The 26,947-nt window shown below is 46.4% G+C and overlaps 2 protein-coding genes across 4 annotated transcripts in view; one reads left to right on the forward strand and one right to left on the reverse strand.

Moving 5' to 3' along the window:
• LOC122379977 (probable uridine nucleosidase 2) overlaps positions 1-26,947 on the forward strand; it is a 132,506-nt gene that overhangs the window by 64,861 nt on the left and 40,698 nt on the right. For all 3 annotated transcript variants that reach the window (XM_043362683.1, XM_043362684.1, XM_043362685.1), the window contains one exon: positions 20,875-21,011. In XM_043362683.1, coding sequence (XP_043218618.1) covers positions 20,875-21,011 — 137 coding nt within the window. The remainder of the gene's footprint in view (positions 1-20,874; positions 21,012-26,947) is intronic.
• On the reverse strand, positions 1,942-5,914 carry LOC122379976. The gene is made up of 2 exons (XM_043362681.1): positions 5,508-5,914; positions 1,942-4,770 (listed from the first exon to the last, which is right to left on the reverse strand). The coding sequence occupies exons 1-2, from the start codon at positions 5,813-5,815 to the stop codon at positions 2,166-2,168; spliced, it is 2,913 nt and encodes a 970-aa protein (XP_043218616.1). The 5' UTR covers positions 5,816-5,914; the 3' UTR covers positions 1,942-2,165.

A 26,947-nucleotide genomic window follows, 5' to 3' on the forward strand; every position in this document is an offset into this window, starting at 1 on the left:
TCTACGAATAATTATTAATGGAAATTGCATTTAAAATTTTCCTATTATGTTTTTTCCATCGTTTGAACAATATATTCTTTTACTAAGCTAGAAACACTGATTATAAATAGTTCCAGCATCATCGTCAAGAACAATAAGGACGGCTTGAAGTGAATACAACTATCTAAACGGTTTTGTAAGATGTGAAGATCCCTTCTAAAATTACCTGTAGAAGTATTGAAGGCAAAAGTTCACCTTTTTCACAAGACGGATGTCTATAAACTTATTCAACGTGTGACAACTCAGCCGGTATTTAGTCGCCTACAGCCCAGCTTTCCCTAATGACCGCTAGAGGCGCTGCTATCGATGTCCGCCCGTACCGCCTAACGATGTCCAATACTTGGTAGAAGGAATGAAGCTACCCTGCAAAAATTACCGCATGTAAATCGGTCAAGTGGTTGCTGAGATATCCCGCGAGTTGCTTGGGGGGGGGCGTTCAACGCCCCCACTTTTTTCGCCGGGCCATAGCATAAAAACGGCGCGCCGCAGGCGCGCCAAATTTTGGGTACCTCTAGGGAATTGATAGAAGTTTATTGTGACAAAGTTTCAAAAAAATCGGTCGGAAACTTTTTGAGATATCGAGGTTTTAGTGACGTCATGATTTCTGAGTTTTCGACCAAAAACGGCATATGTTCAAAAAACCATATAAAATCACAGAATAGACATACAGACATGCCGTACACGCCATTACACTGCCAATACCATGAACAATCAAATAGCTATCTTCGATTATTGATTATCGCTCCGCATTTTCCAAAATCTTGAACTGAATCTTTGCAATTTCTCGTGACTACCTCACGACCATGATGCCTACATGCATTTCTTAAATTTAACTTTTTGAGCCAAACGCGTACACATATGATAAAATGAATGTCACCATCGTCTTCTACGCCCCAAATTACCTATAAAACATGTGTCACAGGCTGCGAATATCAGTTTTGATTTTCGGGGATATGTGCCTACCCGGTTGACCTGACCTTGACCCTGACCTATGCTTGACTGACCCCTACATGGAACTGACACTCTTGTAAGCCTTATATGATGGATTGTGCACCGTTTTGACAGTGTTTATGACGAGAGGCGCCCATTGCGAAGTCCTGAAGTCCATGCTACTGAAAGCCCGATTTCAGGTGTTTGACCTGACCTTGACCCGACCTGTGACCTCAAAATTTAACTTTAAAGTATTCATCTGAAGCGTCTCGTCGCGTTCTTTCGTTTGCCGCCTCGTGCGTTTCGCTGCGCCTATTGGTTCTCGAGTTATCGGCTGGGGGCATTTAACGCCCCCCCCCCCCCCAGCAAACGGTGGGTGGCCAATGGCCGAAATACCCCAGCAACTGCCGGGATATAAGCCTCGCAAAAGCGTCCGCACGGCCGGCCGGTCGGCCGGCCGCTCATGCTCAGAAATTTCCGTTAATCTAAGGAAAGACTACGCTCGCTTCGCTCGCTCCGTAATCAAACTATTTTCGCAGAATTTATGGTGCATACAATTTCCTCATAAAATCAATATGCTGAGACACAGACTTCTCTATACATGGACTGTGCACTGATCTGGCCGAAGTAGCATAAGGGGCCCAAAATTGTGGCAATACGTTTGAAGCATTTGCCAGGGAGCATGGCCATTTTTCTTTGAATTATTCATTTTAACGTTCTGGAACCTTCGCTTAAATGGAAAACAAAACATTTTCCGCTATGTTTTCCTGCCAGAATTGCCAATCTTGAGTCAAAATTCCAGGCTGTGGACTTAAATATCAAGCGAAGATCAGAGGCATGCAAGTGTTTCTGTGCATTTTGAGTTGTGTGTTCAATGGTAGGTACTGTCATAAAACAGAAAGTTATACTCCCAGCTACAAGTGGACTACTTTTCACCATCGATCAGGTTGAACAAAGACAGTTTTGGTTCCCACACGTATGTATTCGTAACGATTCCCAACGGCCAGCATGGGCACAAACACCGATTTGGTCCACTATCCCAGCCCTTGGGCCGATTCTCCTGGGACGTCTTGGGTCGGCTCGTCAGAAGAGGCAGCAACAGCATGCTCTGTGATCTCTGTGACGGCTCGCTGGTCGTTTTCCAGGCGTTGATGAGATACAGGGTGCATGCTACATGTTCTTGAACAGGCATGAACTCAGCTCGCGCCCGTTGGTTTGCGGATCTTGTCCGAGTCCACACCGCGCCCACTGGTGCGCGTCGGCGGCCCCTTTCGTTTCTTGCTATGCACTTGGCTGTTCACATCCTTCACGTGGTTAGACACGAACACGTTAAACAGCGCTCCGGCCATGGTGGCGAGGATATTGCTGGTAAACTTGTGCCCCCTTCCACAAGCCACTTCCTTCAGTTCTTCGTCATCGCCGAGCATGTTCTGAACCACAGATCTGAACACATTCTTGGGACTTGAACTGCCAAAGAGGATGGTGCGAGTCTCTGACTGTGAATTCACCAGAAGTCTGTAGAGCTGGCAGACCTCCATGACGACTCGCAGGCACAGTTCACTCGGTTGCAGGAGCTTTCCACGGTTGAGGAGGTCGGTGAAGCTAGCAGCCACCAGCTTTTCTTCAGCATTCTCTGCCACCACGGTTACCAGTTGCGCCCTTAGCCCGTCAGAGAGTAGCGCGCGACACTCATCACATTTGTGAATCTTCTTGACTGAGTGGGCTAAATAGCCTGCTATGTGGTGCAGAGCCTGCTGTGTCCCTTCTGGGACGTCTTGGGCTGGGTCATCAGAAGAGGCAGCAGCGGCATACTCGGTGATCTCAGTGACGGCTCGCTGGTCGTTTTCCAGGCGCTGCTGAGAGACAGGGTGCATGCCAGCCGTCACTGTGCTCAGACCATAGCCTGAGAGCCAAATTAGGCTTTTTACGCGGACGATAGCCTGTCCTTCAAAAAATTGACGAGAGCTCGCCCAGAAGTTGCCTCCGGCCAGTTTCCGGAGATGGCCGAAGTGACCTTCTAGCCGGTCGGATTGAATCTTGCCAAGCAGGACATACTCGAGATCACACTGTCTGAGCAGATACTTGGCCAGCCCGACCAGCCCTCGACAGGTTGCTGCCACTCCACGTATCGTGTCGAGCGACATTTGCGTCTTCTTGTTTCCCTGGGCTTCCCAGCGCAGCATCATCTTTCCGAACTTCTCGATGTATGCCAGCCCTTCTTCATCTCCAGTGGAAATAGGCTGCAGAGTCGAGTCGTTGCGACGAACATGCTTCCCAGGGGACTTCACGTTGACGATGTCGAACCACCTCCGAACTTGGTGCAGGAACTCTGCTGTACCGTTTAAGGAGCCGTACTCTGCATGTTGCCCATAGTAGCGGAGCGCAGCGATGGTTGTCTCGTGAGTGGCTGCTACGGCGAGCTGCACGTTCACGCGCTCTATGCTTGTTGGATGGAGCACCTTATCCGTGAGTCGGTATGCCATCTTGGCATCAGAGCTGTACTCGATGGAGTGTACCTTTTCCAGGTGGCTGAGGTGAACATCCAGAGGAGGCCCACCTGCATCGAGTGGCGGACAGTGCAGTTGTTTTTTGTTCAGGAGGTTGAAGTACATGTTTTTGAACAAGTGGACTGAGTCGTACATGGTGTATATCCTGTCATCACTGTGTGGACTCCAGGGATTCAGGATATACTCCTGATGCCTACCATCTTCTCCAAGCGCTCGATGGAAGGCTTGGTTTGTTCTGTGTTCGTCAGTTGTAACGGACACTACACGGTACCCAAGATGGGTGAGACATCGCAGGACTTGGAAGAAGATTCTCTTCATTTCTTGGGTTGTGACGTGGGTGACTGGCGACATGGTTACCAAGTCCTCGTAGTTCCCGGCAACCGACGAAATGTGGGTGCAGAACAAGGTACTGGCGACAGCTGTTGCTTCTCCGCTGCTCTCCCAATGCAGTCTTCCTCCCGCCAGATCGAGTGCTGTGGCACAGTAAACCTCGTCCATGGCCAGATTTACCAGCCGTTCTCTTGGAGACAACTTGGCGACCCGCATCTCCAAATACTTGATGGTCCCGATCTCCTGTCCCTCTTGCACGCTTAGTGCTGACGTAAGTCTCCGGAGAGTGACTCTGTGTGGCAGGACCAGAAGACCCGAGCTGCGCATGTCTTCATACAGTCGGGGACTCGTTCGGCTCCACACCACTGCAGTGGACATGAGTGTCGTGCTGTACCTCCTCCTTTTTGCTGGACTGAGTCGGAGTTGCAGCTGTTCAGCGGCGAACTCCCCAAAAGTACCGCATGATCCAGCTGCATCGTCCGTGCTGATTTTCTGCAGAAAATGCAGTGCAGTCATCACGTTGCCATCTTTCAAAGACTGTGCCTTGAGGAACGCCAGCACGTTCAGGACCTCAGTCGTCGTTTCGAAGCTCCCGGGAACGCTTGTCAGATCAGCTGCCCTGAGAGTAGGCCACTCGTTCCCGGCTGCGTACAAACGGAAACGAAGATCACTGTAGATCGTCAGGTTTCGTACGATGACTGGAATACCTTGATCTGTGTCAAATGCCTCCATTCTGATCGTCACAATGTCCTCCTGAAGTTCAGGAACATGCATCTGTACGAGCCGGTACCCAGTCGGCAGGTCCACCGTAGAGAGCTTTCTCACCATGTCGGTAAGAGATGCCACGTTCTCGGAACGAAGCATGGATGCGGCTTGTTCCTCCCACAGTTCTCTTTGCAGCAGCATTCGTGCTGTTGGAGTCGCGCGTATAGTGGGTCGTGGAGTCTCCTGTCCGCTCTCATTCCTGCAAAAGGAGAGAAATATTTCACTTAACAACTGCGTTTAGCAACGGTTGCAAAATATATGGGAAACAAATTAGCATACATGGGTAATTTGGACATTGCCGGATAAATGCTATAAATTGATAAATGTAGCTCGGAACTTATATACACAAAAAGAAGTTATATACAGTTATATACACAAAAAGAACAATTCAGCAGCATGTGCGACCCTTTTTAACCGCTATGTATGCATGCAGGTTAACAGTTCGGCCTACGGAGGTCATGTAAGGTCAGCTTGTAAGGTCGGGTCGGGTCAGAAAAGGAAAAGATTAAAATGTGCTGAAACCGACTCCAACTCCGGGCCGTCAGTTGTCTGGATCAAAAGTTATTCAAGAAAACCATCAGAAGTAAAAACGAACATTTTTCTTCGGTTACCTCTGGTTGGTAACCCAGTTTTTGACCTGACCGAAAAATGACCGAAGTACTTTCTTACTGTTTTTTTACCGTTCTTTCGAACGCCGCCTACCGCTTGTCTCTACGACGCCCCCCCCCCCCGGCCCGCTGATGGGGCACCGGCCCGGCGCGGGTTAACGTCTGACATGATCACATTAATGACGTAACAGATCAAAGGTCATTTGAGGTAGAGTTCCCAAATTTTCACAGGTGTCAAAATGTAAAGACCATCCTCAACACCTAAGATGTCCTTAATACCTTACTAATGCCCATATTGCTTTGATGAGGTATAAACATATCAACTTACTTGTCCCGGGGTGGGAGCACTGTTGGAACTGCGGTTGGCTTGAGGCGCCGTCGCTGACGGTCGGTTCTTCTTGTCGTGGCAGTGACACAAAAGTCATCACTGGAAAAGTGGAGCTCACAAACCCCACCACTTTTAGGGTATGATTCTTTTACACCTCGTCTGATTGCTTCCAGCCACTTCTTTCGCAATGCACATTCGCGTGGAAAGCTAAATACCGATACCTTTCCCTTTCTCTTGTCACTTCCTCTCCGATGCCGTGTGATTCTATATCCAGAATAACAATTACGTACCGTACACTTCCGTGTCATCAAAAACCCTTTCAAAGGAAAATAGAAAAGATGGAAAATAGACAACTAAAATCATAGGCTAAATATCCTAAATGTGGCGAAGCCTTGCTTAATTTTAGGGCCTTGGCTTGATTGTGGCAGGATTTCAAAATAAAGAATTTGTGTGCAACTCATTTGTGCTTATTTGCGGGAGATACCTCCGATATTCTCAGATATCATTTACCACTACTATTTTCATGAAAACTGTTATTGTTTTTAACGATTTTTTTTGTTTATATCAAAATCAAAACATTTTTTTTTTTACTTACTAGACAGATAAAACTTCAAACAATATCCATGTTAAATTTTGTCAGGTTTGCAGGGTTCTTAATAAGTTAAAACTAGGTTCACTTTTGGGCCCCTTATGCTACTTCGGCCAGATCAGTGCACAGTCCATGTATAGAGAAGTCTGTGGCTGAGAGAAATGGGGATAGACAGATGAAAAATGTTTTTTAATGTTCTTGAAAAAGACGCTCTTGATGCTGTTACGTCACATGCCACCTTCTGCGGTTGACAATAATTTTAATGGTAAATTAGGCCAAATACGTGTTGAGAAGAGCTTTTGCCCTTCAGCATCTTCCGATTCATCATGTTTTTCATTTGAAAATTCGAAGTAGGTACACAAAATGTTTACCATGCGCTCAATGTTAAATGGAAACAGTGCACGGCAGACGCATTAATTTTTGAGACTGAACCTTTCATCCGTGAATGCTTAGCATAATGTAAAGCTAAAAACAGCGAATGGCAGAATGAAACAAACAACCTCTTTCACATATAGAAATAACATGCACCTAATCGGTGGTGCGCCAGATGCGCCGTTGTTTTAGCATTAACCCTCGCCCGCACATGGGGGGGTGGTGGTTGCCACCCCCCCAGGTAGTCTTTCTGCTCTGCACTCAACATTTTTAGAGCTAGAAGGCTGATTTTTCGTATAGCTGCTCCTCTATCCTTTCTTGATGTCCACTGAAAATTTCAAGTTTCTGTGATTTTTGGTTTCGGAGATATGACCTTGTTTTTCAGGTCATGTCATGACCCAAATGGACAATTCTCAACATCTTGCGCTTGCCATGGGCCTTGTGAGCTTTTGACACCCTGATTTCGGCCTTTTTTGCCAGTCTTACCTCCCACCTATCATGGAACATGTTGTTCGACGATGTACAGGGGTCAAGGTCAGGGTCAAGGTCAACCTAGGTCATCTAAGATAATTGCGTTTTAGGCAAGCGGAATTTACTTTTTGTGAAGTTTTTTGACTGCATTTTTGGTAAAAGCTTCTCAGATCATGATTTCATGTAATATGGACCCAAAAACAATCGGTGCACACATCAGTATACACACAGACACACACAGACATACAAACATATATAATTGACCTTGACCTAACTTGACCTGAAATGACCTCAGCAGCAAAATTCTGGTCGGGTAGTGTGACAAAGAGGTTCTAGCTGGCTTGGCACCAGAAAACAGCATCGTCATCGGTATTTGATAAGCAGCGCACTTGATATCCAACGGTGACCCAAAACAGCAATATTTTTTAGTTTGACCTGACCTGGAAGGTCAATGACTGACCTGAGAAGGTAAAACTGGGTATCATTGGATTCGTCTCTTCCCAAAAAATCTTTTTGGTCTTTACTGCTAAGCTCTATCTCCAACAGGAACGAAATGGCGCGGGGGGGGGGGTGGCAACCCCCCCCCCCCCCATGTGCGTTCTAGGATGGGAAAATGGCATGTGCGGGCGAGGGTTAAGACCAGGTCGGGTCAGGTCAGGTCAGGTCAACCAGTAAGGGTATTCGTAGTAGGTGTCAACCGCCTCTGACAGCTTCGTAACATGTTATGAAGGCACCAAAACTACTTCGTAAATGTTCAAATGGTTGCTAAATTCAAATTCAGCTAAAAAAACTAGCCTAGAAACTTGTAAAACTCGAAAAAGTGAACGAGCTTACCAAAGGTCAATGACCTGAACTGACCTTCAGGTGACCTTGACATCCACCCTAATGCATGGAAGCAACATTTGAACATTGGAAGAACATTTGAAACCACGAAAAGCTTACAACCGCGCGGCTAATGCGAGCCGACATACGCAAAATGGCGATTCCGGCCCATCATGGTCTCGGAAGGTCACAGGACAAAGGTCATTTGGGTTAGGGTCATATTATTTTTAGGGTAGGTGTAAAATGGATCAATGCGAAGGTACTGAAAGGTTTGTCGCGATCGGCCGCTTTTTACGTGAGTTATTCGTGAAAAACCTTAGGGGGAGGGGTCGCATCAACGTCCCTGTGCCGGCGAGTGTCCCTCTCCCGCACATGCCATTTTCCCATCCTAGAACGCATATGGGGGGGGGTGCCACCCCCCGTGCCATTTCGTTTTCCTGCTGGAGATAGAGCTTCGCGGCAAAGACCAACAGATTCTTTGGGAAGAGGCGAATCCAATGGTACCCAATTTTACCTCATTAGGACAATCATTGACCTTCCAGGTCAGGTCAAACTAAGCAGTAAGCATGTTGCTGTTTGGGGCGAAACGGCCCCCTTACGGGTGGTAGGGTCCGCCGATAGCCTTACGGGGCGCGGGTTAAATACCGGAATTGTGCTCTACCGCGCCCTGATGGGGGGGCATTTTGCCCCCCCCTGTGGTTTTTCTTAAATAGCGAGAAAACGGCGGCGCGCAGCGCCGCCTAATTTTGGGTACCTTACCGGGCATCAATTGGACACCTTCACACAAAATTTCAAGTCACAGGTCACCTCAGGTCAGGAGTTATTGAGGTCAAACTGAGGTCATGTTCAAGTAAAAATAAGCAAAAAACATGACATCTTGAAACTCTCACCAATTCTACAGTTAACAAGCAATTGTAAAGTTCTTTATGTGGTTGTGTAGAGAAAAGACGCCGCTACAAAACTGCTATCTCGGATTTTCAAAATTTTGGGATTTTGACCCCCAAAAATAAAAAATTGATTTTTTTTGAAAAACTAAAAAATTCCAAAAAATTTTGAATTTCGAAAAAAATGGAATATATGTGATAGTCCCTGCGCTCTTCGATATACATACCAAATTTTAGATCGATGCCTCTTTTTTTGGCCAAGTTATAGCGAAAAAACTTAAAAATTGATGACGTCAAATTTTTGAACTCAATTTTTTGCAATTTTAGACCTCGTAGCGCAAAACGGAGACCACCATTGAACTCCCCGTGACGAGCTGCATCGAATCGATACCCATTTCATGCAAACATATCAACTTTGAAATTTGACCTAATTTGACCTGACCTTGACCTGACCTTGACCTGACCTTGACCAAAACGTGACCTAATCTGGCCCTAAAGTCTGTCTGACCCACATAATCGCATTTGTCATGTAAAATGGACCATAAAACATGTATCACACAACACTTTCATATTGTGACCCCCCAGTGACCTGACCTCTGTGACCTGACCTGGTATCAGTGACCTCAAATAGCAAAATATGTGTTTGAAGAACATTTCCCCATCGATGATTTTCAATGAAATGCATTTTACACGATTTTACAACGCATTTCTTGAAATGCCTATAAACGGTGAAAATTCGACCTTTGACCTGACCTGTGACGTCATCGGTTTGACCGAGGTCAATGAAATTGGGTCACAAGGTAGTTTCCCGTTGGGGCTATCCAACACCGTTTACCGCTTGTCGCTATGTTGCGTGGTTCTCGAGATCTGAGGGGGGGGGCAAAATGGCCCCCCATCAGACCGCGTTGCTCGGCAGACCCCATCTGGGCGCGGGTTAAAAGACGGCCCAAGGTCACCTGACGCCAGTATATTTGCAGCGTCTTATATTCACGAAGGTTTCAATTTCCACTTTCTTCAGCCGAGTGATGATAACCAATAGCAAGGCTCTCTAAATGCAAGCCGTAATCGCCACGCAGTATGTGGAAGGCTTTTGATGTCAATACATACATACATACATTACATACATGCATACATACATACATAAAACCATATTTTCTGCGCTTTTCGCAACATTCATTAACTCAAGCGCATCTGTTTATTAACCCGCGCCCTGGTGGGGTCTGTTTATAACGCGACCTGTTTGGGGAGGGCTATTTTTTGCCCCCCTCGTATCTCCGAAACTACTGGCCGAATCCACAAAATTCAAACGGCATTTGAATGCCCAGTCAAATTTGTCAGGGAACTCCAATTTCATTGAACTCGGGGTCACCGATGACGTCACAGGTCAGGTCAAAGATAAAATGTTTTGCCGGTCACAGGTCTTCTAAGGAATGCGCTATATGATGTAACATCGAATAAAACGCATTTTATCGAAAATCAGCGATAGGGCGTCAGTTGTCTAGTGCACATGTTGCTATTAGAGGTCACTGATAACACCAGGTCAGGTCACAGGTCAGGTCACCACCCAGTAAACATGCCGACGTCGGCCTGACGTCAGGGTGACGTCGATCGGCATGCCGACGTCGGCCCGACGTCGGTCCGACCTCGGCACGACGTCGGCTGGATGTCGGGTACGCCCGCATGTACCGACGTCCAGCCTAGGTCCAGCCGACGTCGGACCGAGATCAATTGCTGAGGTCTAGCCGACGTCGGGCCAACGTCGGGGCGACGTCGGGCCGAGGACCGACATCGGCCGCTGTTTTGACCGTTAAAATGATATAAAATGCATGTTTCATGTTTCATAAAGAGCTTCTGTATTCAAAATATCCTCAGGAAAGTCAAATCCTCTTCCACGCCGCAACCCCCTGATCCGGGCTGGACGGGAAACTTTATCCCATTTGGGATTGCCCGTAAGCCGAGCTCGCCCGTAGCCGGGTGCGGTGAGTGCTTGGGGGCTGCTCGGCCTATCCTTTGGTCAGGCTGAGCCCCGGCAACTCACCAGGGCCGGGCCCAGTTCATATAGAAAGGCCAGTCGGCAATTGTCACTTTGCCAAAGTGCCACTTATCAAAGGGACACTTTTGGAAACATTAGTGCTGGTGTTGTGTAAGGGTGGCTGTATGAATCCATTTGTGGGGTCGCCATTTCCAATAAGTGTCACGTAACAGCAATGGGACTCTATATGAACTGGACCCAGGGTGCTCGCCAAGACCAATGTCTCCATCCTATCATCCTTCCGGCTCTGAAATTGTCTTGTCAGACCGAAAGGGCATAACCCAACAAAACAAACTAAATTCGCCATCTGGCTGCGTGGTGTAGTGGTTAGCGCATTAGCCTGGCGTTCAAATGACACAGAGTTCGAATCCTGTCGCCGGCTGATGCTTTTGGCGCGTTATCCCAGTAAACATGCCGACGTCGGCGACTGGGGGGTTCGAATCCCGCCGCCGGCTGATATTTTTGGCGCGTTGTCCCAGTAAACATGCCGACGTCGGCGACTGGGGGGTTCGAATCCCGCCGCCGGTTGATATTTTTGGCGCGTTGTCCCAGTGAACATGCCGACGTCGGCCCCGTCGGTCCAACGACAAACCATCTCGTCAACCTCGGCAAACGACCTCGGCCCGACGTCGGCTCGACGTCAGCTGGACTTCGGCTGGACGTCGGTACATGCGGGCGTACCCGACGTCCAGTCGATGTCGGGCCGAGGTTGAACCGACTTTGGGCCGACGTCGGGCCGAGCCTCGGCCCGACGTCGGGCCACGTCGGCATATTCACTGGGCAAGGGTCAGCACATGAACCCAATTTTACTAGGGCTGTTTGATGCATGTTTTATGCCCAATTTTTCATTTCAAACTCAATGGTGTTGATTATCAGACTATCAGGAACGGCTTAGGTCACTTCCTGGTGGAGGTCAGGTCAATGTCGGGTCAAAAAAGTCAAATTTCAAAGTTAATATTTTTGCATAAAATGGGTATTGATTCGATGCAGCTCGTGACGGCGAGTCTAATGGTGTTCTTTGTTTTGCGTTACGTGGTCTACTAGTAGAATTGCTAAAAATGGAGTTTGAAAATTTGACGTTATCAATTTTTGAGCAGTTTTTTCGCTATAACTGGGCCAAAAAGACAGTTATCGATCTTAAATTTGGTATGTGAATAGAAGTGGGTAAGAGCTGGGGCATTCCACGATAGATCGACCAAGGCCTAACACCCGACCATTTTTGATTTTGATGAAATCTTGTCTATAGGGTTCTCTTATGCCCTGAAGTCAATGGTGACAACGCCAGGCCCCTACGGTCAGCGGTTTAGGAGATATAGCCCCGGGCATTTTGACGAGGTCACTCTGCAGAGTGATTTTTGAGGTGCTATATCTCCTAAAGTAATGAAGGAAATGCATTAAACCTTTGCATCGTTGTGATCGTGGTGAAATGGGCAATTAATTGGCCATCTCGGATTTTCAAAAAAATGATTTTGATTTTTAGCTGTGACGTCATCAATTTTTAAACTTTCTGGCTACCCCCCTAGTACATTAAAATTTGCCATTATTTTTGCTCAGAAATAAAGTTCCGTCAATTTCCTTTCGACTGGGAAAAAACAAAAATGGTAATCTTTCTACAAATATTTTATTTTATTTTTTGAAAATCGCACTACAAACTCTGATTTACAGAATCGGGTTATTAAGCAATATAAGACATATCTGCGAGGACCAGTTACTTCCAAAAAGAGGTTATCTGGGTTTCGGCATATAATATTCTTCTCTTTAACTTCACTTTTGATAACAAAAAAAAAAAGAACTTTAATATTACTTGCACAGGAGTCAATATAATGGCAAAATTATACATACTTTTGAGCTGCCACAGCTGCCTTGTTTATCAACGTAGCTCAAATAAGTAAAAAGTGTGTTTGTGTGGCCGTGATCTCGTTCCTGTCTTGGTGCTTTGCCGTCTGTTATTGCAACTGCAATAGAAATGCACTCCGACTCCGTTGTTTATGGCTTTTATTGCATCCAGCGTTGAAAATGATGATTCGCTGATGAAATACCTAGTCACATTACACCACCTTTTGCCTTCCTGAAACTACCAATTATTTTGTTCGTTTATAATTAGTCGGTTCGTAAATATGCTTTGCAAATCGACTGTCGGTTGGTCATTTGAGCTACGTTGATAAACAAGGCAGCTGTGGCAGCTCAAAAGTATGTATAATTTTGCCATTATATTGACTCCTGTGCAAGTAATATTAAAGTTTTTTTTTTGTTATCAAAAGTGAAGTTAACCCTCGCCGGCCGAGGGGGGGGGCGGGTGCCGCCCCCCCCCATAGGGTTTTTTCGCGGTAGCTCCGAACACGCTGGCGATAGAGAGCTGAAACTTGGCATACCTGACCTTTGATCCAAGCCGCATCTTTTGACACCAACCGCATTTTTGGGTCAGGTCAGGTCACTGACCTATGACGTCATAAGTGAACCTCTGCACGGTCTTCAGATGTCGCAACTTCGCAACGCCCTCACTGCCAGAGGAGATGTCACAGGGAAATGAAACTTGCAGGATCTAGTATCCATTATGAGTCCCACAACTTGTATATCTCGGAATTTTCCTAAAGGTCATATGAGGTCAGGTCATTTTCGTGACCTCACCATTATACCTAAGTCAATGGGGAAAAATGAAAACTGCTATTCTGGCGCCGGGAACGATCTCCAACTATCTCAAGCACACAGAATCGTGATTTTATGCACTCCTTGCAAGGTTAGATGCGTCACTTTTGCAATGTTGACCTTGCGTGACGTCATTTATGACGTCATCAAGGTCATATTAGTTTTTCGTCAATAACTCTTGATCAAATTGGGCTAGCGAGTCGGAAAAGCCACCAATGGACTCAGGAAAACCTGCCGAATCGAATGATATGCGACATGACCTCTTTCGACCAACTTCGTGACCTGGGGGTGCTGACCTGACCTTGACCTGAGGTCAACACCCCAAGTTGACCTGACCCGGACAAAAAGTATACCATTCGACGCGCCTGAGCAAGACGAACACGATGCTGCCAAAATCGGCGCTCTGCGGCCGTTTTTTTTGCGAAGTTATTCACCAAAAACTGAACCGTACCTTGGGGCACTTGACCTGACCTCAGAGGTCACCGGTTGACCTAGGACCTTAAAATCGGGTACCAATCTCTGCGTCTCGTAACGGCGCACACGCTCGTTTTTTCCGCGACGCGCTAGCTCCACCAGGGGCGAAACGGCGAGGGGGGGGGTCGTACCCGCCCCCCCCCCCCCCTCGGCCGGCGCGTATGTAGAAAACCAATAGGTCCGGCGAGGGTTAAAGAGAAGAATATTATATGCCGAAACCCAGATAACCTCTTTTTGGAAGTAACTGGTCCTCGCAGATGTGTCTTATATTGCTTAATAACCCGATTCTGTAAATCAGAGTTTGTAGTGCGATTTTCAAAAAATAAAATAAAGTATTTGTAGAAAGATTACCATTTTTGTTTTTTCCCAGTCGAAAGGAAATTGACGGAACTTCATTTCTGAGCAAAAATAATGGCAAATTTTAATGTACTAGGGGGGTAGCCAGAAAGTTTAAAAATTGATGACGTCACAGCTAAAAATCAAAATCATTTTTTTGAAAATCCGAGATGGCCAATTAATTGCCCATTTCACCACGATCACAACGATGCAAAGGTTTAATGCATTTCCTTCATTCCTTTAGGAGATATAGCACTTCAAAAATCACTCTGCAGAGTGACCTCGTCAAAATGCCCGGGGCTATATCTCCTAAACCGCTGACCGCAGGGGTCTGGCGTTGTCACCATTGACTTCAGGGCATAAGAGAACCCTGTAGACAAGATTTCATCAAAATCAAAAATGGTCGGGTGTAAATCTGATAAAATTTTGGTCGATCTATCGTGGAATGCCCCAGCTATCACACATATTCCGTTTTTTCGAAAGTCGAAAACTTTTTGGATTTTTTAGGAATTCTATTCAACAAAATATTATTATTTTCTATTTTTAGGGGTCAAAATAAAAAACTCAAAATTTCGAGATCGTCATTTTGTAGCCCTAATAATTCTACACCTTTTATGTCTCAAACGTTTTTCTGTATCTTCAGCGCCATAGGCCTGACAGCTCTTCCCGTGAAACCTTTTTTCTGGGTCGAAAACGGCAGAACATGACGTCAGTCTGACGTCATTTGCGGCCAACCTATCATAGCCTTTGGAAAAGGTTGGGTCAAATATGTAAAATTGATGCCCGGGAGGATACTGGAAGTTTGGTGACGATCGGGGCAACGGTTCTGGAGATATATCCCCAGCCAGCCATCCCAAATGGGGCCCACATGGGATCGAAGTGGGGAATCTGGGCGAATGTGGGCTGGGCTACATCTGGGTATGTCATGGGCGTCCAGATGCGCTAAATGGGCTAACTTTACGTGCTGGACTTGGCTTGCGCCTCCACTGTGCCGCTACCCTGCCTGATCTGTGCCGCTACCCTGCCAGACTCCTGATCTGGCAGCCGCCTGGGCACACCCTTGCCTGCGTCCCTGCGAGGTCGCTGATACTGTGCCGCCGGCGTTCGTTGTGTGGTGGGACTATAAATAGACGCAATACGGCGCTGACGGACCGCTCGGGCCTCTACACTATCGTTACAAACTCTTCTCCTTTTTCACAATAGGTACGCATCCACGTTTCCGTTCTCTACCGGCCGCCGGCCACTCACCTGCAGTGGTAGCGTAGGCCGTAGTGTAGTGGTTAGGGTCCCTGCATCATGTTCAATAGGTCTTGAGTTCGATTCTCTGGGGATATATATGTTACAGGCCGTATGAAAACTCAGTCCGTTTGCAAACGGCCTGGCCCAGTCAGGCCGTTTGCAAACGGCCTGGACAGCCCAGTCAGTATGCAAACGGACTGAAAAGTCAGGCCGTTTGAATACGGGCTGAAATTCCAGGCTGTATGCAAACCGCCTGGAATTTTAGGCCGTTTGCAAACCGTCTAGGCCGTATGACAACTTTCCAGACACCAGGCCATTTGCAAACGGTCTAGGCACTTTGAAAACAAACTGGTCTGCATGAAGATAGCTGGACAATGTTGAATTTGTTGAAGCACGACCATTTCATGACATTACATGGCACCATGAAATCATGGTCAGGAAGAGATTAGCAGAACTGAGGCCCGGCCCGTAGAGCGCCCGGTCGACCCGGGCTTCCCCCCGGACTTCAGTTTCGCCTTCCACCGCAATAGTCAAGTATTGCCGGCGTACGCCACCGGCCAGCCGCCGGCGGTCGACCGGGCGCGGTGAGGACCGGGATATGATGCAGCTCTCATACAACACTACCATAACCCCTACTTTCATTTGTCTTGGTTCTACCCTGACTAAACCACTCTATCGTTTATATTCAGGGTTCTGCCCTTTTCCCTCTCCAAACGGGCCTGAAGTTTTCCGTCCACCTCCCCTTCCTTCCCCACACACCAATAAATATTACGGTGGAAGCCGTAATCGCCACGCCATATGTGGAAGGCTTTTGGTGTCAATACATACATAAATGCATACATACATACAAATACGAAACGGCATCCTCAAACAAAAAGCAGAAGTGCATCAGCAACACAATTTGCTTACGTCGCCCTACGTACTGCCTGTGGTGGCTTCACCAGGCTCCATCAACTGGATGGCCGATAAACACAGGGTATATAGAACAACGGGTACACCAACGACGCGGAAAGCGCCCATTTTACCTGAACAAGTTACAGGGTAGGTGATATATTTTTTTTATATGGAAAAAATGGGGAGCATTCATTCTGGCCAGGGTTCATAATGTCCAGGGTACGCTATGCCCAGTGTCAAAATGGCCAGTGCCTTGAATGGGCCAGAGTTCATAATGTCCAGGGATTGCATGGTCCAAATGTGGCCAACTGGCTGCAGATAGGGTATATTCAAAGAGGCCAGGGTTCATAATGTCCAGGGCACGATGTGTCCAGTGTTCAAAATGGCCAGGGTTCATAATGTCCAGGGCACGCTGTGTCCAGTATTCGAAATGGCCAGGGTTCATAATGTCCAGGGCACGATGTGTCCAGTGTTCAAAATGGCCAGTGCCTTGAATGGGCCAGAGTTCATAATGTCCAGGGATTACATAGTCACTGAAAGTGACGTCATTATGTAAAAAACACGGAATCAGCTCAATGCAAAGCAGTGCAGTGCCGAAGGCAATGCCTTAGGAGAGATTACAGGCAATAGTAAATCAAATATTTTTAGGTTAAGTGGTTATGTATCTGGCTTCAGGCCGAAGGCCTGAAGCCTGATGCATAACCACTTAACCTAAAAATATTTGATTTACTATTGCTTGCAATCTATTCATGCGAGAAACTATTTCCTTATCCCTGGTAGGCAAACATCATTACCTTAGGTTAGGTTAGGTTAGGTTAGGTTAGGTTAGGTTAGGTTAGGTTAGGTTAGGTTAGGTTAGGTTAGGTTAGGTTAGGTTAGGTTAGGTTAGGTTAGGTTAGGTTAGGTTAGGTTAGGTTAGGTTAGGTTAGGTTAGGTTAGGTTAGGTTAGGTTAGGTTAGGTTAGGTTAGGTTAGGTTTGGTTGGGTTGGGTTGACTATGTAATCCCTGGACACTATGAACTTTGGCCCATTCAAGGCACTGGCCATTTGAACACTGGACACATCGTGCCCTGGACATTATGAACCCTGGCCATTTCGAACACTGGACACATCGTGCCCTGGACATTATGAACCCTGGCCATTTTGAACACTGGACACATCGTGCCCTGGACATTATGAACCCTGGCCTCTTTGAATTTACCCTATCTGCAGCCAGTTGGCCACTTTTGGACCATGTAATCCCTGGACAATGTGAACACTGGCCAATTCAAGGCACTGGCCAATTCGAGCACTGGACACATTGTGCCCTGGACATTATGAACCCTGGCCTAAATAATACGCACCCGAAAAAATAGAGTATTCCATTCTGAAGAGTAAAGCCAAATTCATAAAGCAGTTATTTTTTTATTATATGTACCAGAAATAACATACTAACCATAGTTTAAAACTTAGTCTAAAGTTAGCTGAAAAGCATATAGTTGATACTAAGATGGAAGGAATCAATAGAAGGCGGAAATGGCGCAGCTGTTTCATTCGTTAAATGTGTTCGCAAGCAGGATTTACGTGATGCTAGCGACATCTATTAAGGTAATTGGGGGCGCTGATTGGCTGATCGAGTCCGTGAGCAGTATCGCTAATTTACGCTAGTACAGGGTTGCGGCAATGTGCGCATGCCCAGGAACTTATGCTCTCATGGAGGGGCTTTTGGTACCTCGGGCAGCGCCCAATGCTTTTTGGACCTGTTATGACCTCCGCATCGAAAAACGCTAGATAAAAAGGTTGTAGAGGACGCTTAAGGCTACCTTTCCCCACAATAATATCAGCACTTTATCTTTTAGGTTACGTGTGGGGCTCGCTTGAAAAAGGTCGATTTAACATGGAAACCCTATGGGGTAGTAGTTTTTGAGCGCCCATTTGGCCTAATGCTACCAACTGTTACTGGCTACCCCTGGATAAACAGGCGGACCGAGAAATTGTATTATTAGTAATTTTGTCGGGAAAATGGCCGGGCCGAGCATCTGCACAGTAAGAAAATGTTGGACGTAGACGAGTCATTCGGCAGAATGCGCAAGCATTCATGGATACAACCTGATCATCGACCAACCTGGATCCATTAAGTCATCTTCAGAGGCTGTTGTACTTCGCCAGACCGTTTGAAAACTGACTAGACCGTTTTCAAATTGTCTAGGCCGTTTTAAACTGCCTAGGCCGTTTTCATACGGCCTGATATTTCAGGCGGTTTGCAAACGGCCGGCTTTTTCAGGCCGTTTTCAAACGGCCTGACTGGGCCAGGCCGTTTGCAAACGGACTGGGTTTTCATACGGCCTGTAACATATACAACATACATACATATATATATATATATATATATATATATATATATATATATATATATATATATATATATATATATATATATATATCAGAGTATTTGGGCAGGATATTTTCTTTGAGGCATATGTCGTTAAACAGCACCGCAGTTTTGGCTTTAGATAGTTTTCTGTTAAGTTTTTGTATCTTGTTGAAAGTTTTCTTGATTGAATCAGGAACTGTATTGATTATATACATATATCCCAGCTGGGTGCTGCCCATGTGGGTCCCAACTGCAGGAAAGCCCATATGCGGGCTCAATACGGCCCCAGATGGGTCCCACATGGGCCCCGTCTGGGGTGCCCAGATGGGACCCAGTTGGACGCCCGTGACATTCCAATCTGGGTCCAAGGTGGGCAGCCCAGATGGGTCCCAGTTTGGTGCCCACTGAAGGCTGGCTGGGTCGAAAAGTCTGGAGGGGGGAAAATAGCCCCCCACCAGGGCGCGGGTTAAAGGGACCCTCCCACATTCAAAAAAGTTTATGAATTGGCATGAAAGTGATGTCGCTCGGTTCAGAAAGAGCGAAAACGAATATCTACCAAATTTCACCTAAAAATATTCACCGGTTTTCAAGATATTAGACTTTTACTTTTGTTTACTTTTTGGGATCTCCGCTGTTCCTAGCGACTTTATTTGGAAGCAATAGTTTGGCAGCTGAAAGTGCGGCACTTGTTGCGCGCAAAGCAGCATATAACACCGCGTGCTACAAAACGTTTTATAGTCAAACATTTAAAAATCGTTAGATATCTGCGCTGATGTCACACATTCAGAGGGGTATTCCTATGCATTAGCCCCTCTGAATCAAAATGCTGCAATTTTGACATTCAATATTTCCGATTTAAGGCATTTCTCGGTGTTGTGAGTGCCGAAACCGGTAATTGTGAGCCAGGGACCCCATTTAGGCTATCTCAACTCAAATCTAATGTTAAGGCGGGAGGGTCCCTTTAATGACCAGTCAACTGACAACTACACATGGATGCGTGCAGGCCACACAAGACAGCGTAAGCCGGGCGCGGCGGCCGAGCCGAAACTGGGGCCGGGGCGGGCGGTAGTTGGGTAGGAATATCGGCTCCTGCAAATTTTGCACTAATATGCGCAATTAGCTTTTATGTTGCCCTGGTGTAAATTTGAATCCTGCTTCATCTAAAAAAAAATCAGAATGGAACTAGAGGAAACTACCTGTTGTTTCCTTACCTAAACTTTGCTGTTACATTCCAGATTCACTGTAGGAGAGCCTTCATAAAAAGCTACAGTAAATTTTAGTTGAGGAAAAAGTGTACAAAAAAGTTTGCACTTATCAGTCGGCAACTTCATAACGAACAATCAATCGGCAACTTCATAACGAACATGTTGATGCATAATATGTGGGATTTCCATTTGGTGTCTATCAGCAATAAGACTCAGAATATCCGGCTCAAGAAACCTCTTGCTCCGCGTCGGTTTCCGAGTTCTGGGATACCCCATCTTTGGGGGCTGATTTCAGTTATTTTTGGTCACCTGGAGTAGTTTTTTTGCCTAATTATAATAATTTGATCAATTTCAAATCGATCTATATAAAAAATAATCCGAAACTCTGGAATCGTCCGTGGCCTCTCGTGAGGGCGTTTCCGACCAGTGTGCTGCGGCCAGAGCCCAAAGTGTGAACAAGCCACACATTGATAATATTTTCTTTGACCTAACCTATGACGTCATCGGTGACCTCGAGGTCAATGAAATTAGGTTTCGCTCGACAGATTTCCAGGTTATCAGCCGCCCTTTGTATTTTAACAATCAGCCCCATAGTTATGGAGTTAGGAGAGGAGAGGGGCTATGAATAACCCATCCCGTGCTACGTGACACAAGCTAATACTAAGTGCAGACTTCCAGGGTTGACGAAAATGTTGCTGCTTCCCTCTTCAGCTTTCCCATTGGGTCTGTAAAACTGAGTCAGTGTAGCATTTACATGACTATGAGGCATGCTCGACAGAGTAAAAGATGCAGCTCTAGCGTGTCTTGGTAGAACATATTGTTCATTAAAACCCGTGCCCTACTGGGGTCTGCGTGTAACGCGCCCGTAGCACTCAGTGTTATCTGTATCCATCATGTGTATTGTGTATCCTGTGATAACTGCGCATTCATGTCATTGTAGCTATTTCTATGGGTTGACTTCACCTGTAATTGGGTTTTTACCTGTTGGTGACTAATAAATCATACAATCATGCAATCATTCAATACCCGGCCACTGCTGCCTGTCGGCCAGGTCTGGGAAACACCACAGTGGCCGGCGAGTTCAACTTTTTCACCGACCCAGAGGCGGCTCACGTCGTCATCGCGTCAGCGCGGCGTCCCATCACCATAGCCACCTGGGAGCTCTGCCTCCAACACAGCCTGGATATGGTGAGTGAAACCACAGCCGGGATATGGTGAGTGAAACCACAGCCGGGATATGGTGAGTGAAACCACAGCCGGGATATGGTGAGTGAAACCACAGCCGGGATATGGTGAGTGCACTCAAAACTTTTTTACTACCTCCTGGAGAGTTCATTTTCATCAAACCCGCAAGATAATAGTATATTGAAAGGGTAACTCGCTGCTACCATTATGTGCATAGTAACGGTACGTGGTTAATATGAACTTATTCGCCAGCGAAGAGTATTATTACCATGTAAATATCAATATTACTCTCGCGATCCAGAACATCACGAAAACTCTTTCCTCCTGGGTATCGTGACTCGGGTACAGATAGTCGTTTCATGCGTGGATCTTGTTTACCCTCGTGAAGATGATATTTGAAATGGAAACAATCAGCCAATCAGAAACGAGATCGGCCGTTTGCGGTTTGAAGGCCGCGCGCCAGGAATTGCCTGTCAGTTTTCGGCCGTTGGTCTCCGAGAGCGGATGTGAGCAGTGTCGGTGCCGCGCGGCGTGGCCGTTGGTGATTGTGCTTGTGTGTTGTTCATCACCTATAGAGCCTCTGTGGACATTTTATTGTAAGTACTGATGTGCTAGAGCATTGCGTGCCGTTGAGTGGTGCTAATTTGACCTGGTTAACAGGACCCCGTGCACGGCCACGTGGCCTAGTGTTGTGAGTACGTACATTAATTTTGTTGTGATGCTACAAGTGTATGCATTTTGTTGGTGACTTTGAAAAAGCCTTGCACTGTAGTGATCCAGTCTCATTATCTCACGCAGACGGGCGACCACCCAGGAACGCCGTCGCTCACTTCAAATATTGTGCGCTCTGCCTAATCCAATATGAGGTCGCTGAATGTCTCGTATTCATATTCAAATTGCATTCAAGTTGTATCGTGGTGTTTATTTACCGCTTGAGCATTGCTGAACGCTTTGTATAAATTTGTATGAATAAGTGAAGAGTCTCACAATGTTCATGGTTGGTGTGCCCCTCGTATTGTTTGTATGGAAGCCAAATATACCTACATTGTTGCTCTTGAAACATTTTTTTTTTTAGTTGGTGAGCTCCGGTTAACAGAAGCTTCGTGAAGCTTCTGAAGGAAGCGTCTGTGGGTCTGTTACCATCCTCTGGGGGGTTTACACTAAAGGAAAGAGTAAACATTACCATGTGACAAAGGGTAGGCCATAAGAATATACTCTCTGTAGGAGGGTAAAGCACAGAGTAGATGATGCGTTACTCCCTAAAAAAGGGTTCCGTTAAAGATTTACCCTTTCAAAGAGTGTAACCCAAAAAATGTTACACTCTAGACAAGAGTAAATCAAAAGATTTTACCATTCAGAAGATGGTAAAAAACGTCTGTGTGTCATGTTACCCATCCCTGGCGAGTTTACTCTTCATGAAAGAGTAAAATTTACCATCTGGAAGGTGGTAAAAAACGTCTGTGTGTCAAGCTACCATGCTATGGCGGGTTTACCCTTCAGAAAATGGTAAAAAAGTTTTCAGTGTGAAACCACAGCCGGGATATGGTGAGTGAAACCACAGCCGGGATATGGTGAGTGAAACCACAGCCGGGATATGGTGAGTGAAACCACAGCCGGGATATGGTGAGTGAAACCACAGCCGGGATATGGTGAGTGAAACCACAGCCGGGATATGGTGAGTGAAACCACAGCCGGGATATGGTGAGTGAAACCACAGCCGGGATATGGTGAGTGAAACCACAGCCGGGATATGGTGAGTGAAACCACAGTCTGGATATGGTGAGTGAAACCACAGCCGGGATATGGTGAGTGAAACCACAGCCTGCATAGCCTGGCGGCCGCTGAGCCTCCGTGCCGCCCGCGGGCCACTGGGGGGGGGGGGGGGGCAACTAGATGCCCTCTTTACTTCTCCGACGATATCGTTGCATTGTGAAGAGAAAGAGAAGCGAGAAGTCGCACACATGTTCCTGAATGGGTTGCCGAAGTGTTGTCTGAATTTCGTGTCGATCCCATTTGAAATGATGGCACAGCGACGTTATCACAGTGACGTCAGAAGTCCAGTTAACCCTCGCCCTGGCAGGGCATTTTTCATAACACGGCCTGGCAGGGGGGGGGGGTCGATGCGACCCCCCTCGCGATTGGCTCCTATGGCACCTAGAAACACCAAATTTGGTAGGTAGGTGGGCCCCCTGGAGTTCTCGCCCCTGTGCAAATTTGGTTGCTCTAAGTCAATATTTAGGGGGGTTTTGGGGGGTATAAATATAAGAATTTCGCTAAAAACAGGTCAACTTTTAAGCTTGCTTAAGTGTACTTAAAGTTTCTCTTAATTTTTTAGTAAACTTTAATTAATTAAGTTCAAGTTAACCAAATTGCATCATATCGCATATCATTCGATTCGGCTGATCACAAGGAACACAATGACACCATTTTTAAGCTCTAGCGTCATTATGTGCCAAGTTATTGGCAAAAACGTAATTTGACCTCAGTTGATCTCATTTGACCTGACTCATGGATAAGTACACCAAACAAAGAAGCACCTAGTGACCTGTTGTTAAGTACTGTGGTTTCAAAGCACAAAAGTGGTAGAACGAAGCGGATAAACCAGTATTTTCCGAATTGAAGCGGATAAACCAGTATTTTCCGAATTTAGTATTTTGCCATAGGTTTAACATTACGACGTAATGACCTCTAACTGACCTCAGGTCAGTGACCTCAAAAAACCCGAACTATATGTTATACAACTCGGTGAACTTAGCACATCCTGAAAGTTTGAAGGAAATCAGTCCAAAACTGTGAGTTGGACAAATGGACAGGTGCAAAAAGAAAATTGAAATTTGACCATGACCTTGTACCGGTTTTTCTGACCTGGTGACCTGACCCAAGGTCACTGGGACTTGAAATTTTCAGTTTATATGTAAAAAGGTTGCCGCATAGGCTGTGCCAAATTTGGCGGCGCTGCGCGACGTCGTTTTTACGCTATCTTCGAGAAACCTTAGGGGGGGGGGGGTCGCATCGACCCCCCTGCCAAGGCGAGGGTTAAAGGTTTGCGTTTCTTAACTTCAGGGCCTCGTCTAAGGAATTTTCACTGGGGGGGGGAAGGGCAGAGACTCAAGGAGCCAAATCTAGGTTGTATTTGGAGCGTCTTTCGCCCCAACAAGCTCTGTCCCCATAATATTCAAGCTTCTCGACGAATGTTTTCCTTCTTTAGGGAATCATGTTTTCCTCATCCAAGAAGGCAAGAAATCCTTATTCCTTATCGCCAGCCACCCCTACTCGCCGCGTCGTCCACGCCAGGGTGGTGACAGAGCTGGACTCATGGTCTTCCGGCGGGCAGTCCATGGGAGTCGTGGACTCTTTCCCATGCGCTACAAGGAGTTGTTTTTGACCTTGTTCAGGCGCTACAACACGGCCATTCCGAGCTCAGCGGCGGTGGAGAGGGTGTTCTCTTTGGGTTCAGACATCCTGAAGCCCAAGAGGAGCACCTTTACTACATCTTTGAACTTTGAAAGGTTCGTGCTGCTGACTAAGGGAAACGCGCACCTTCTTCAATTCGAGACCCCTGAGGAAGGAGACACGCTGCCTAGAAGGGCCCGAGCAAGGAGAGCCAGGAACTTCTTCGACATGCTGGCCAACCGTTTGACCAACATGCCGTCGAAGTTCCCTGGCTTTCCGTAAGGCCACCGGTCCCGGACACGCCGTCCCGACCAGTGGCCAAGAAGTTGGACTCGCAGTTGTCTGGCACCGTGCAATATATCCAGATAGGTCTTCATAGTGTGCATATGGCTTGTTTGCTTCGCATACTGTACGAGAAAAAAATTAAAATTTTCGCTCTTCAAAGATTTCCTTTTGTGTAAGCAGCTGGATAATAATGGTGTTGTATGAGCAAATGGGTTAAATATTATTTAGAAGCTTATTCCTTTCAAATAATTTATCCTTTCGATCTCTTTCTTTTTTGAAGTTATCGTTATCGTTATCGCGTTATCGAAGTGACCGATTTTGTTATCGACTCATCGTTATCGAAGTCGTCTACCTCGAAAAAGGTTATCGAATTATCGTTATCGAAGTCGGGGTCAAGTTACGAGTTCCCACCACTGTTTCCTTGTATGCGCTTCTTGACTCCTCTGGGTCGTGCAAGGTAGAGTTAGAACATTTCAAATGAAATATTTTCTGACTGAGAATAACCGAGCAAAATCGACAATTGATGCCCTCCAATGGACTGAGAATCGGCCTTATCCAAGCAAGTTAAAGGTAGTGTGCCAGATTTCCTGGACCGTATGGAGAATGGCCCAGATAAGGAGAACCGGATTTTTAGAACTTATCTATACCTTCAAAACTCATGGAAACGTCTTAAATTCTTCAAATTTTGAGTACCCCAGTGCGAAATTCGCCCCGACGGCTTGTCGGTCGTACCCCAACCACATTTCACACCACTATGAACAATAAATGCACACACTGCGATAGGCGTTATCACAAGTGTATTCGCGGCCATTGGGGCGACGTAAGAAAACAAGTGGCTCCAAGAACTTTAACACGCGCAGTGGAAGGGGGGGGGGGCGGATTTCGCCCACCCCTCCTGTTTTTCGCCAATAACTCGCGTCGCAAACATATTATTAATGTGAAATTTCGGCTACCTGTCCAGAATTGAATTGCGGATCTTCTCGTGCAAGAAATAAGGAAATCGGTTCCCAACTTTTCTAGTAATAGCTGTGTAAAGTCAAACAAAGCGCCGGCCGCGGCGCGGCGGCCGGCGCTAGCCGTTACGCGCCGCCTGAATTGTAGACTGTGCCGGGGCGGGACGGTTCCGTCTTTACATCGCGCTCCTTACCGCTGATTATATTAGATTCGCGTCAAATTCGGTGAGAAGACTGAGAAATGTACAAGCAATCATATGGTTAAAGAATTTTGAAAATCGGCCGGTAACAATTTGAGTTATGAGTGTGTAAACACAAAATTGTGATTGCCGCGTTTCCCGCGTCGGCCGATCCCGCTTCAGCCGGCGACATCTTACCCTTAGCAGGCTTCTAACTACCATATTTATTGTTGGATTATCTAGAAATTCACCATACATACTCACAAATGTTTGTTCTTTCGTATAGTGAAAGAAAAAAGAAAATCGGCCGGTAACTTTTTGAGTTATCGGCGTGTAAACGCAAAAAAGTCGCTAATATGGCAGATTTGACCACATTTGACCTCATTTGACCTTGAAGATATTGACCTAGGGTCATGAAATTCACACACAATAGAGTTCCCCATGGCCCCCACCTACCCTCCAAATTTCGTCTTTCTAGCTCCAGTGGGAGCTGAGATCTTAGGGGGGGCGACATCCGCCCCCCCTTCCACTGGGCGTAGTACTCGCAACCCTTCCACTGCGCGTGTTAAATTATCAGTTAGCATGCATCTTTTCCTTGATCTCTAGAGAATTTACCATTAATTGCTAGAGAAAATTGCATTTAAAATCTTCCATCTATGCTTTTTTCATCGTTTGCACAATATGTTCTTTTATTAAGCCAGAAATACTAATTAGAAATAGTTCCCGCATCATCAAGAACAATAGGGAAGGCTTGAAGTGAATACAATAACATAAACGGTGTTGTAATCTATGTGAAGACACTTCTAAAATTGCCTGTAGAAATATTGAAGGCAAAAGTTCAACTTTTTCACAAACAGATGTCTGTAAACCTATTCAACGTGTGACAACTCAGCCGGTATTTCGTCGCCTACAGCCCAGCTTTCCCTATTGACCGATAGAGGCGCTGCTATCGATGTCCGCCCGTGCCGCCTAACGGAAATCGCTATTACCGATATGCTCATCCAATCAAGTTTCGATAAACCCGTTCATCATCATCTCCTGCGGTTTCGAACACGCCTGTTACGTGGTGCGGTAGACCGCGCCCAAAGCCAGGGCCCCGGTAACGTGAGGTAGCCGAGTCGGGGCAGCG

Source organism: Amphibalanus amphitrite, unplaced genomic scaffold (assembly GCF_019059575.1).
Source record: "Amphibalanus amphitrite isolate SeventyFive unplaced genomic scaffold, NRLGWU_Aamphi_draft 000088F_arrow, whole genome shotgun sequence".
NCBI lineage: Eukaryota > Metazoa > Arthropoda > Thecostraca > Balanomorpha > Balanidae > Amphibalanus > Amphibalanus amphitrite.